The sequence below is a fragment of the Rhineura floridana genome, chromosome 6 (assembly GCF_030035675.1).
Source record: "Rhineura floridana isolate rRhiFlo1 chromosome 6, rRhiFlo1.hap2, whole genome shotgun sequence".
NCBI lineage: Eukaryota > Metazoa > Chordata > Lepidosauria > Squamata > Rhineuridae > Rhineura > Rhineura floridana.
The window spans coordinates 153,248,890-153,262,076 of NC_084485.1; the positions used below are offsets into that span (position 1 = coordinate 153,248,890).

At 43.3% G+C, this 13,187-nt stretch overlaps 1 protein-coding gene across 2 annotated transcripts in view; it reads left to right on the top strand.

The window, feature by feature from the left end:
- PAPPA2 (pappalysin 2) overlaps positions 1 to 13,187 on the top strand; it is a 219,636-nt gene that overhangs the window by 15,864 nt on the left and 190,585 nt on the right. For both annotated transcript variants that reach the window (XM_061634177.1, XM_061634178.1), the window contains exon 2: positions 6,254 to 7,316. In XM_061634177.1, coding sequence (XP_061490161.1) covers positions 6,254 to 7,316 — 1,063 coding nt within the window. The remainder of the gene's footprint in view (positions 1 to 6,253; positions 7,317 to 13,187) is intronic.

Sequence of the window (13,187 nt, forward strand, 5' to 3'; positions counted from 1 at the left end):
GGGATCATTTGCAGTCACCTGTGAAACTAGTTGACAGGTGAGGCTCCTGCTTTATGTTCAGCCCCAGGCAGCTGACCAGAGAGTAAAGTTATTTTGGAGGGAATTTTAGATCCCCATTTCAAAATCTATCATATACCAGAACTGCTAATGTTGTGCTCTAATTTCTCCCTTTCTTTTCTGAAACAAAATTAAGAATGCAGACAATTGACAACTACACATAACTATATAACAAGATCACTATTTTTAATGAGAAAAGGAAACCGATTAGTCCATGGCATTGATGCAGACTTGTGGGGTACTTTTAGACTCCAGGTGCACTTTTCATTGTATCATTTACACATAAGTAGACTTACAGGGATGTCCTTCTAGGACATTGTCACAAATTATAATCTGTGCAGTGTCCCCAATTTCAGCCAGTTACCACTTCCCTTTTTCCTTCTGGAAACAAGCAAACAAACAAAGACCCACTGGGGTCTAAAGAAACCCCAGAAATTCTGTTGTTTACTCAATATGCATGGAGAAGGGGCCAGCGTATACTGCTCAGAAAAATTCTGCCTCTTCTGAATAAATATTTTTTGGTATTGTTAAGCACACTTGTGCTGATAACACAGACAAAAATGGTCTTTGGAGGAGAAAAATTAATCCATCCTTCCATTGAATATCTCATTGGGGTCCAATTATACCCCAAAGTCAGCCAGTGTGAGTGTTTGGAGTGGTCTGAAGCTTACTAAATACTGAGAGAGTTTGGATGTGTAACTTATGTAGCCAAATCATACTGAGAAAAAGTGTATGCATCTGTACTTGACTGGAATCTTCAGAAGCTTAAAGGGCTTTCATAAAGGAGGTAAACAGAATCCATGAATTTGTACCCATGGCATTTGTGCATGTGCAGGAAACTAGCCCAACAACACTTCTAGCACACTATTAACAGCCCATTTTAGTGGAACTTCACATTAAAGACATTAAAGGGGAAGGTGAGAGAGCGACCTTTTTTATATCATCCCCGACTTTTTCTTGATGGTGGGAAGCTAAATGTCTATTTTTATTTTTAGGTATGGAGTAGGTTCAGGACCTGAGACTGATCCTGTATCTTTAGGAGAAGAGAAAGTCAGCCAAGTGCACTTGGTGTTCTTGCAACTCTGTAATGGGAAAAACCACAAGGTGGAATTCTCCCTTCCCCCTCCCCAACTTTTAAAGATCTTGGGTTCCCCCCCCTTTTTTTCTTTTCTTTTAGAATCTCTATGCCACAGGTTTCTTTCAGTTATTCTTTCAGTGCAGTAGAGAGCTTCACAACCTGAAGATTTATAGACCGAAAGCATCCCTAAGGGAAGTATGCTAGTCAGCAACAGCTTGTCTGAGAATGAGCTAAGCAAACTTTCCCAGGGAAACAATTCCATTGAGAGGGTGCTGTGACAGAGGAGGTCTCAGGTTGTGCTGCCCCTCCCTGGTACCTCTGTGAAGGAGGGAGCATTCAATAGGGTCTCCTGGAGTGCTTCTCCATGTGAGCAGCCCCTTTCAAGAGTCTTGTAGCTTACATTTTGTACCAGCTGCAGTTGGTGTTCACTTTTCAATGACATTCAACATATATGATAATAGTTCAACCTAGAGGTTGCCTTCTCTTGATTTTTAAGATGTGATGCTAGAACCTTGGTTGTAGCTAGTTTTCTCGGAGAGGCCGCTTTGAAGCCTCAAATGCATGGGTGGGGAGTTTGTGGGTCCTTTTCTTGTGTTGTTGGACTGCAACTCCCATCAGCCCCAGACAGCATAGCCAGTGGTCAGGGATGTTGGAAGTTAGAGTCCAGTAATGTCTGGAGGGCCACAGGCTCCTCACCTATGTTCTAAATTCCCCCCCTTCCTATTCTGCTGTCAATGTCCTGTTGCAACAGATGCCACCTTCTGCCAGACACCTCTTTTGCAGATGTTGGGAGGGGCAGATGATGCTTCATCTAGGCCAGATTCCCCTAGGGGTCTCCAGTTCTGCTTGAACCTAGTTCCTTGTTTCAGCTGCTTTTGCATTGGGACCCCCTTGACACTTGCTTTCTCTGCTTCTGTTCCCTGTTCCCATGTTGATGACTCCACATGCTGGCTTTCTGACCATGGGAATGGCTTGCTAGTTAGAAGTGATGCTGGAGTAGAGCTCTCAGATCTCAGCTTCAGACACATTCCTGGGCATATTGCCACTTGCTGGCTGGACTTTTGACACAGGGGCCTAGAAAAGGTTCTCAGCTTTTCCAGAGCAGTAGTCTCTGTGCCTCTAGCAGGATGAAGTTTAGGAGGGCAGTGGGCAAATGTGAAGCGCTGAATTGGCTGCAAGGGGAGGGAGCAAATTTGTCAGTGCTAGATGTGACTCCAGTGTGGAATCTCTTTGGAAACAATGCAGAGATACATGCAGACACTTGTTGATGAGGTTTAATGTGCAAAAGTCCATGTTTTGGATACTGAGGAGTATGTGGTGAGAGAGGAAGGATAAAGAAGCATCCTTATATTTGGTTTGTGCTAACCCATCCCTAAGAGAGATTTTTGGGGCTTGATGGACTCTGAGGGAGAACTTATGGGAAGGGATGTCTTTAAAACAATGGTAACAGAGTCTAGAAATGTGGGTGGCATCAACTGATGACACACAGAGGCCAGTCTCCAGAGTAAAAACTGGCTGGTCCTTTTATTTTATGACAGCAAACTACTACATGCCATTGCTACAGAGACAGCTCTGAAGGCATATGAACTGCTTCTGTTAAAATCTTAGAAATATGACTGAGGATCTGAGCAAGGTTTAAAGTAAGAAGGGACTGACAGTTTGTGCTGTCAAAAGCTTTCCAATCTTCCTTTTTGTTTCCAACTCTTTGTACCTCTGTCTTCATATACCCTTTGTAGCAGCAATATTCTGAGTTCCAACTGTCATGAGTAATGAAAATCAAATTGGAATGAAAAAAATTAAAAAATTTCAGAGAAAACAAAACAAGCCAGTTTGTGTGATTAAAATTTCCTCCCAAATTCAGCAAGGTAAACAAATCTACTTGTTTATTTTTTTGTTTTTAAAGCAGCCCCACTTATGTGCATGATATTTACAGAGTTGCGTAAGTAAATATAACTAATATGTGCTCCAAGGATCTTACAATCTATATTCAGTTCCACTCTCAGAAGAATTTGTTGTTTTTAGGGGATCCACAGTTTCGCTTGCCACATTTCCCATGCCGGGTAAGCATGACAAGTTCCATCCTTCTTCCTGACCATGGACATGATCTCCTGACTTTGGACCTTGGAAGGGACAGAGTATTACTCCAAGTCCATCAGTAGCGCAACATGACAAGGATAAGACTTAACCATTATTTCAAATTTTCAAGGGTTTGGGATTGTTCCTGCAGTTGTGCTCTTCTGAGGTGCCCAAAGAATTTCAGTAGCACAGCACAACTGCAGGGCTTATCCCCTGCTTGTGGGTAGGGCAGGAAATTGCTATTTTCACACTGAGCTTCCATGGTACGTTGAACTCTTGGAGCTGGAAAGGAGAGTAGAAATGGTCTCTGACCTTGCACTGCATTTCAGAGATACAGTACAAAATCAGAGACAATAACTTGCTCCTTGGAGGAAGGGCAGAGTCCTGGCTACCAAAAAAATTATGGTTGGTTATCAGTGCTTTGAGAAGAGTAAAGGATAGAACTGGTCTATCTAGCATGTTACTATTTGGGTAATGGGGAAGTGAAGGTGGGGACATATTCTGGAGACTATGGGCCTTCATTCTCTCTTTCTGTGTTGATGAACTCTGAGGACCTGCCTTGATAATTATTTGTGTACACATTTAAAATGTTGAACCTGACCTAACCTTGAAGGATCAGAATGGGTAAGAACTTTCATGAAAATATTTCCAAAATCTATAAAAATGTTAAAACTTACAGCTAAAATGTCCTTCCACTTATCTGTTGTCACAAATCAGAAGACATATTTCATTGGAGCCTGGCAAACTTCCATAAGTTTCAGGGCCAGACAATATACAAATCTAGATCTGGCAGGTATGTACTCCAACCTCAGGTCACTGAGCAGAAGGTATTGCTTTGCTGACTAGACTAAGGCCTAATGTTAATACTACTGCTTAGCCAATCTTGTGGCCCCATACTGGCCCAGTATTGCATATTATTTTTCCTTCTGTGCCTTAAAAGGATTCTGGGGCCTAAGTACATTCACTCTTACTGCCTAGCTTGCTAAGTTTAGGTTCCACTCTCAGGCCATGAGGTTTCCACTTGAAGTCCCAGACACTAAGAAGGAAATTTTGGAGCTGGCAAGGGGCCTTTGACAAGGTATTCCTGCATATGTTCACATTTAGTAACATATGTGGTATCCTAAGATAATCAGATTTTATTTAAATAAAAAAGCATGATTCTAACTCTCATGAACTTGGAAACATTTCTGTGCCATTCTTTTTTAATTATTTATCACTCCCTTTTTAGCCTGCAAAAAATAATTACCTTGAAATGTGAATAGTTTGAGCAGAACAAATGATGCAAAATGCATGCAAAGACTTAATCTGCAGAATATGAGTAGCCTAGTTGCAGAATTGGGGGTGGGATGTTACTTAAGAATACATTCAACCCTCCCAGTAAGCAACTAGATAAAATAGATGCTATGTTGAAGAAATAAGTCTGTCCAGGAAAATGCAGACAGGACCGAGACCAGGAGTAGCCAATGGGAGCTGTCTGCTGTGATGCTCCTCTAGGGACTTAGTTGCTCAATCAGCACTCGCTCTCTGGATAGCTCCACTGGTAGGGAACAAAACTGAACAATGCATGTTCAAATGCTTGATGCAGCATGACATGGTGCTTGCTCTGACTGAAGACTATGGAGTGCCTTAGATTGCAGACAAAATTCCTGATCCAGTAAGATCTGCCCAAATCCAAACGAAATTGGTACAGCTGGGACAGTCATTCGCAAAATAAATGGGAGGAATACATTATATAATTATAATACAAAGCTCTTAGGAACCCAAAGCACCTACTCACAGAAGAGACTGCCCTTGTCTTCTTCCAGCCTGCCTTTGATGTGTCTTTGCGCTGGAGTGCAGCTGAATCACAGTCATTCCTGATGCAGAATTACCCACCCTTTGAGGAATCGGCCTACTTCATCTTTGCCTGAGTCACGGGTCTGGGCTGTGGGGGGAAAGTGTGTCATCTCTGTATCAGAAATTTGGAAAACCCTGAGCCAGGGATTGCACTGGTGTTGAACATGACCCAAAGAGTTGGCTCTGTTGCAATGTAGTGCTGAGAGTGGGGGGGAATGAAAGCACAGCACCTGGTTTTGAGGGGCAAACCATGGGGGGCACTGTTCTATTGTTCATTGTTTGAAGAGTGCTTACAATATACAAAGTGCAATTTACAATCCACCTCCTGATGCCGATCAGGAAATCTGTAGAGGAAAATAGAATGTCAGTTGTAGGATATTGTGGGCAGCAGGAGAAGAATGTGTCCCTGTGGGTTAGACAGCAATAAATAGCAATACAGAATTGGGTCTGTTCATCTAAATCTAAAAAGTATTAATGCTAAAAAGTTAATAAAATAGAAAAAAAAGTCCAACTTTGATCTCTGGGATTTGGTGTATGTGTTTCTAGGTGACCACTGTGAGGACTAGCCAGTTTAACACCATCCACAGTGGGCATTTGCTGCAAATTTGCAGAACCTTTCCCTCCCAGAGCTCAATCATGGAAAGGACATGTGATGAGGATGCTTCCAAACCAGTCTAGTTACTTTGTTTTTACCCCAAATTAGGAACAAAACACTTTTTCCAGTAAGATCTTTAGGCAGATCCGCTGTAGGATTCTGCAGGGAATTTGTTCTTTCTCACTGCCTACAAGTGTCCATGAATGATGTTGCAGTTATCAGCTTCAGGACAACCCAAGTTAAGATTATTGTAAGGTAGAGTCGAGGGCTAGACCTCAGATCGAAGTGTAACGTGTGGACAAAGCTTAAGAGGACAAATTTTAAATGCATTTCCAACCTATTTCAGTTGATTTGCTAGCAAGAAACCTTGGGAATTGTAGTCCCTATAACAAAGGCTTCTTAATGTTCTCACTAAACTACAGTTCCCAGGATTCTTTGAGGAAAGCCACTACAAGTTCACTTGGATCCAAGCCAATTCATGTAGTGTAGATTCATCCTTAGATTCACCTTATGTTCACTGGCTCTGTTCCAGCACTAAGAAATGGTGTGGTTTTTGTACTAGCACTCCGTATATTGCATGTTCTTCCCTTTTCTTTCTCTTCCCCATTCAGGTGTGTTTGACAATTGCTCCCACATTGCCAGTGACAAGGGCTGGACTCTGGGCATCCGTTCGCAGGAGAACCCTGGAAAAAAGGATGCCCGCTTCTTCTTTTCACTTCGGACAGACCGCTTCAAGAGATCCTCCACCATATCAGCGCAGCACCGCTACCAGCTCAGCACATGGGCTCATGTGGCTGCCACATACGATGGCCATCAGATGTTGCTGTACCTGAATGGGGAACGGATAGCTCGCAGTTCCCAGCAATCTGGGGCCCTTCACAGTCCCTTCATGGCTTCTTGCCGCACTTTGATTCTGGGAGGTGACAACTCAGAGGATGGACACAATTTCCGTGGCCGCCTGGCTTTGCTAGCCATTTGGAGTGTCTCTCTGCCCCAGGAGAAGCTCCAGAGGGCCTTCCTGAGAAAGATTGAAGACAGAGAAGCTATCATGTTGCTCAGTGCGAGGTTCAGTCGCTTGGAGCAGCAGTGGGTAACATTCAAAGATGGGGCCTACCCACTGGTGGAGTTCTTTCAAGCACCAGAGCCTCAAGTTTTGTCACCACTTGTGCCTCCACTTTGTGGACAGACTGCTTGTGACAATGTAGAGTTGGTCTCCCACTACAACAACCACTGGCCACTGAGGAATGAGAAGGTGGTACGCTACCGTGTTGTCAACATCCATGATGATGATGGGCTCCATCCTACTATCAGTGAGGAACAGATTGCCCACCAGCACCAGGTGCTGAGCAAGGCCTTTGGACCCTATAACATCACCTGGCAACTGAACATTCACAAGGTGTACAACTCCTTGCTCCGCTACCGTGTAGTCCTGATAAACTGTGAGCCTGGCAAGATTGGCAATGAGTACTGTGACCCTGAGTGTGATCACCCACTGACTGGCTATGATGGGGGTGACTGCCGCTGGCTGGGGCGCTGCTATGACTGGGTGCGCCGGGATGGTGTTTGCAACATGGAATGCAACAATATGCTTGACAATTTTGATGATGGAGACTGTTGCAACCCCAGGGTGACCAATGTAAAGAAGACGTGCTTTGACCCAGAATCTTCTCAACGGTAAGTGTGGGTGGAACAATGGAGGGAGGGCCCTGCCCTCCTGTCTGGAGGCTCCTAGGTTCCAAAGGCCTCTGTGGTGAAGTTCTGGGATCTTACCAGAAGCACCCCCTGTTACTTAGAATTCTGTTCTGTTCTTTCTCTAGGTTCTGGCTGATGTTAATGATGGTTAGCACTGACTTCTGATGTAATGCTAACCCTAGTTAAGGTTGGCAAGGCAAGGCAGAGTAAGATGTTTGTCAGTGAGAGGATGGTGAGAGGGGGAAGGAGTGTATGTGTCTGAGGCTGGCTATCCACTGGCAAACTACAATCCTTAGCCTTCATTTATTTCCATGCTGCTTTTAAAAACAGATTAGCTTCACATGTATGATTTGTTGGCGCATTGGTGAATTAGTAGAGTTTAGCTGAGTATAGCTTGCTCAGCATTTCTGTGCAGACTGAGTGTGTGTGGTTTCCCTGAGAGAAAGCAAGCTTTTATCTTTAGACTTAGTAAAATAAGAAAAGACTGTTTTATTAATAGAAATACATACGTGATAGGAAGGCTTTAGTTCTAGCTAATTAACTAAGTTGGAGTCTCAGTGGCCTGGCTTGGTCATTGCCCCAAGGGAAGAGAAGACAGACAAAGGGAAAATGTCTGCTGTCCCTCAGCTGGTCCGGGAAGAAGGAAAGAGAGGCTGGAAGTGAGGTCATCTCCCTGAGAGTATCAGTTTTATAATTGGAGGAAGGTAGACAGAGGAACAAAGGTAAGGATAGGCAGCTGGAGGACCCTATCTCTATCTCCTCTTGGGAATGCAGAGAGAACCAAATAGGAATTGTTCTTGCCACACTTCCAACACCCCTTCTCAACAAGTGTTTGGTTTAGGCTGTGAGGTTCATCTTGCCTCATAACTTCTGATGTCTGACTTTGCCCAACGCCTTGGTCAGAGCATCTGCAGTCATCAATTCAATTGAACAGTACTCCATCTTGATTAGTCCTCTGTGATAGGTATCTCTGATGTAGTGGTTTTTCATGTCTATATGCTTGGTTCGTGAACTCACCTCTTCTAACTCCATGAGTCTGATGCATGCTTGAATGTTTTCATGCATTGTGAGGCCAGGTGTAGAGATGCCTAATTCTTTGAAGGGTGAAAGCAGTCATGCCAACTGTCTGCTTGCTTCAGAAGCTGACATGTACTCTGCTACTGGGGAAGACAGTGCTACAGTCTCTTGTTTCTTGCTTGCCCACCAGGTCACTGAATCTCCACAGTAGAAGATATTTCCACTGATGGATTTTCAATCTGTGGTGTCTTCAGCTCAGTCAGATCTGCATATCCCACCAGCTTGGGACCTAACCTTACCTGAAGGGCACTGCAACCATGAAGCTATCTCACCACTCTCTTGACTGCTTCCCAGTCCTCCTTGGTTGGCGAGCTACTTTTCTTGCACAAGTATTCCACTCCTGCCACCATGTCTGGCCTTGTATCATTGCTGATAAACAGGAGTTTCTCGATGTCTTGTCTGTAACTCTTATTGTCTTCCCATAGTTGTTTGTTGTGGTCTGGTTTCAAGTATCCTACTTCCATTGGAGTAGGTGCTGGATGTGCGTCTTTCAGTCCCAGACTCTCAAGAAGATCTTGGATCTTTTGTCTTTGAAAGAGAAGATGGATCCTTTGAAAGAGAAGATGGCCTACAAGGCCCCTTCCAACTCTATGATTCTCTGCTGAGTCAGTTTGAATTCTGAGCTAGTGAGTCATATCGCCTAAGCACTTCACTTCAACCTCCTTGGGAGATGGTTCACTAGCTGTTGCTTGTTCTGTGAGTCTTTATAAGCTAATAGTAGATCATCTATGTAAATCAAAAGGTAAGTCCGTTTGTTGTGCCTGAATCTGCTGTACAGGCATGACATAGCTATGCTCTGGACAAAGCCTTCTTTCAGGAGCATTTGGCTGAATTTCTTATTCCAGGCTCTGGCAGCCTCTTTAAGTCCATAGATGGATTTTTGCAGTTTGCCCATTAGGCTGTCTTTTCCTTGAACTTCAAACACTGGTGGTTGGTGCATGTAGATTTCTTCTTCTTTTTTATTATGTAAGAAGGCTGCTTTTATGTCCATGTGCTCCACTTGCATTTTCTTACTGGCAGCAATGCTCGGGAATGTCCTGATGGTGATATACTATGACCACTGGAGCAAAGGTCTGACCATAGTCTACTCCTTATTTCTGTGAGTAACCTTTGGCAACTAGCCTTGCCTTGTATCTTTTGACATTTCTTGCAGCATCTGCCTTTTTCTTGAAGATCCACTTGCAGCCTACTGCCTTTCTCCCTTGAGGAAGCTTGATCAGTGACCAAGTTTTATTTTTGCGTAGGGCTTCCAGCTCTTCCTTGGCTGCTTGCATCCAGTTCTCTGCTTCAGCTTTGGGTAAGGCTTCAATGTCTTCCCAGGTCCCTGGTTCTGGAAGTTCATAATTTCTCATGAGGTAGGATAGTATTAGGGGTGGTGCACCTCTGTTGGTGCATTCAGAGTGTCTGGGTGCTGGTGGCATGGCTGCCCCTTGCTCCAATGCCCCTTATGGCTCAGACTCATCATCTTTCTCTGCTAGCACATTGTTGTCATTCTTTTTGTTATGGATGAATAGCTCAATTTCTTTTTCATCTTTGTCACCATTGTCATCTGCTTCAAGTGCCACCCCTTCTGTATGGTGTGTTCACTTTCCTTCATCAAAGTGGACAACTCTGTACGTTTCAACTTCACCAGGCTTGGGTCTATGGCTCTGTACCCCTTCTGCTTTGCACAATATCCAGTGAATATTCCTTTCTTTGCAGAATTGTGTTTTGATCTCTTTTTCTTTGCAATGTGTACAAAGACCTTTCATCCAAATACTTTTAGGTGAGACATGTTTGGTAGACGTCCATGCTATAGTTCAAATGGCATTTTGTTGGTTGCAGTTGTAGGAAACCAATTCTCCAGGTAGGTGGCGGTAGCTGCTGCTTCCCCCAGAACTTCTGGTAACTGTACATCTTCTAATAAACAATGAATCATTTCCATAATGGATTTTGTACACTACTCTGAACTCCCATTTTGCTGTGGAGAATAATTTACAGCGATCTGGTGTTCTGTGCCTTCTTCACTCAGGAACTGTTCCATGGCTCTAGAGACGTATTCTCCACCATCATCAGATCTCAATCTTTGTCTTGTAGCCAAATTTGTTGGCAACAGCTTTAACATAGTCTTGGAATTTATGAAGCACTTGACTTCTTTCTCATTACAGTACACATTATAGTATACCTTGAATAATAATCAATGAAAGGTAATAGGCAATGGTTTCTCCTTAAGAGGGGGTCTTTAAGGGTCCACATACATCTGAGTGGATGAGCTCTAAAGGCCTTTTAGTTTTCCTCTGACTTTGCTTTGGGAAACTTGGGTTGTACTCTTAGCTTTCACACAGTATTCACAAGTTCCCACAGACTTGCATTTCCCAATTTTTATGCCTCTGGCCAAATTGTCCTTCTTGAGGGCATTAATTCTGGAAAAATTGACATGTCCCATTCTACAACACCATAAACATTCGCATTACAATTACTGCCACCTTTGACATTGCTAATGTGCACAGGTGGGTAATGTTCCAGTTCCAAAAGTCCACCTCTGAGCTTAGCAGTACAACATATTTAATCTTGATCATAAACATTGCTTCTATCACCAAACAAATGCAGTTCAACCCCAAGTCTCATAATTGTGGTGGTAGTAATTAAACTGTCATTAAATTGTGAAACATAGAGACGTTTCAGTTCAAGCTCTCTTGTGCCACCTGGTGTATTGCATTGCAGCAGAACATTGCTTTCTGCCTCAGCTTGGAAGCATCTTTCTTGAACAAAGTTTCAGGCTTTTAAACTCTTGTCAGTGAAGACATGACAAGATGCACTGCTATAGATTAAAATCTGCCAGTTTTAAATTTCCTTTCCATCAGAAACATTAAACTAGAATGTTTCCTTTTTCCTACTTGGTCAGACTTCTTAGCTTTCAAGTCACCTTTATATTCAGCTCTGAGCTTCTTTGGGCATTCTTTGAAAAGATGACTATCTGCCCTGCAAGAGAAACATACCTTCCTTTATTTTTCTGTTAAGAGCCCTGCTGTGACCCTGGGACATGCAAATTGTCTTTCTGAGCTCTGGAAGAGATCTCATTAGCATTTTTGCTGAGACTCTCTTCCTGGTTTTGTGTGTATTCAGATTCCTTCAGGGCTGCAATCACTTGGGTTCTAAAGTACATTTTATCATTGTTAGTTTTTTATCACTTTCTAGACTTGCATACAGGGCAGCCAGTTTCTGTTGGTTACCTATAACTTGTCCACATCTCTCCAGATCCCTGATTAAGCCTGTAAATTTATCTAGATGTAGTTCAAGACTGTGAGAGGAAGAGTTTTGTTGTAAACAGTGCCTTGAACATGCACATAACATGCGTTTTTTAAGATTTTGGATGCATCTGTTCAAGTTTTTCCCACATCTGTTGCAACAGACATGCATTCAGATCCCTATCATTTATACAATTCATAACAGTGTTTTTAACCTTAGCATCCTTGCATGTCAAGCATGTTGCGGCTTCATTTTCCACTCTAGATTTCGCTAGAGTAGAGTCTTCATAGTCCTTCCCCTTGTAGGTATATCTTAACTCAAATGTCCCATAGGGGGTAATTGATTGAATCCAGCTTTCAAAGCATACTTCAGAGTGATACTTGTTCCTCAGCCGTGTTTCTAGCTTTTCTATCTTAATCTTTTCTAAATCTCCTTTATAAAAGCACACACTGTTCAACTCATACAGCACAGAGTAGCATCTGGTGTCCATGACCTGTTGGAGCATTGCTGAATTAGCGGAGTTTAGCTGAGTGTAGCTTGCTCAGTTGTGTGCAGAGTATCTGTGGCTTACCTGAGAGAAAGCAAGCTTTTACCTTGCTCTGAATCACTGAGACTTTAGACTTTGTAAAATAAGAAAATGCTACTTTATTAATAGAAATACATGCTTGATAGGAAAGGCTGTAGTTCTAGCTAACTAAGTTAGAGGCTCAATGGTCAGGCTTGGTCATTGCCCCCATGCTAGAGGAGAGAGACAAAGGGAAAATGTCTGCTCTCCCTCAGCTGTTCCGAGGAGGAGGAGGAAGGAGAGGCTGGAAGGGAGTTCAGCTCCCTGAAAGTATCAGTTTACAATTGAAAGAAGACAGATAGAGGAACACAGCTAAGGTTAGGCAGCCTAGCCACCTGGAAGACCCTCTCTCTATCTCCCTTTAGGAATGCAAAGGGAACCAAATAGGAGTTGTTCTTGCCACACTTCCAACATGTTTGAAGATCCATATTAACTTGGCTTATTTACATCCAATGTAGTTTGAAGCTGGGTACAGGTTTCAAGCATGCTTGTTGGTGGTACAACCATTTTTGGCAAATACATCACAAGTAAAGTGACGCTAAAATACACAGGAAGCTGCCTTATGCTTCCTTAGGCCATTGTTCCATCTGACTCAATATTGTCTACACCAGGGTTGGGGAACCTCCGGCACATGGGCCCAATTTGTTTGGCTAGGCCCCTTCATTTCGTCTATGAGGCCATTTCAGCACACCATGCCCACCTACCCTGTGTTTTTACCTGTGTGTGGCTGGCTCAGCCAAAAGACTGTTTGCAGACATGGTACCTGGAAAGCTCCTTTCAAAGCATTGCACAAAATAGTGCTTTGAAAGGGGCTTCTGAAGAACCTCACAGGCAAAAAAGGTCACCTGATGTAATTGTGACATCAGGTAATTGGCAGGTAATAGGGCTCCACCCACCTGTCAAACATGGCCTGTGTGGGGTGGAGGAGATAACATTCTGGCCTTCTGGGCTAAAAAAAGGTTTCCCACCCCTGGCTTGCACTA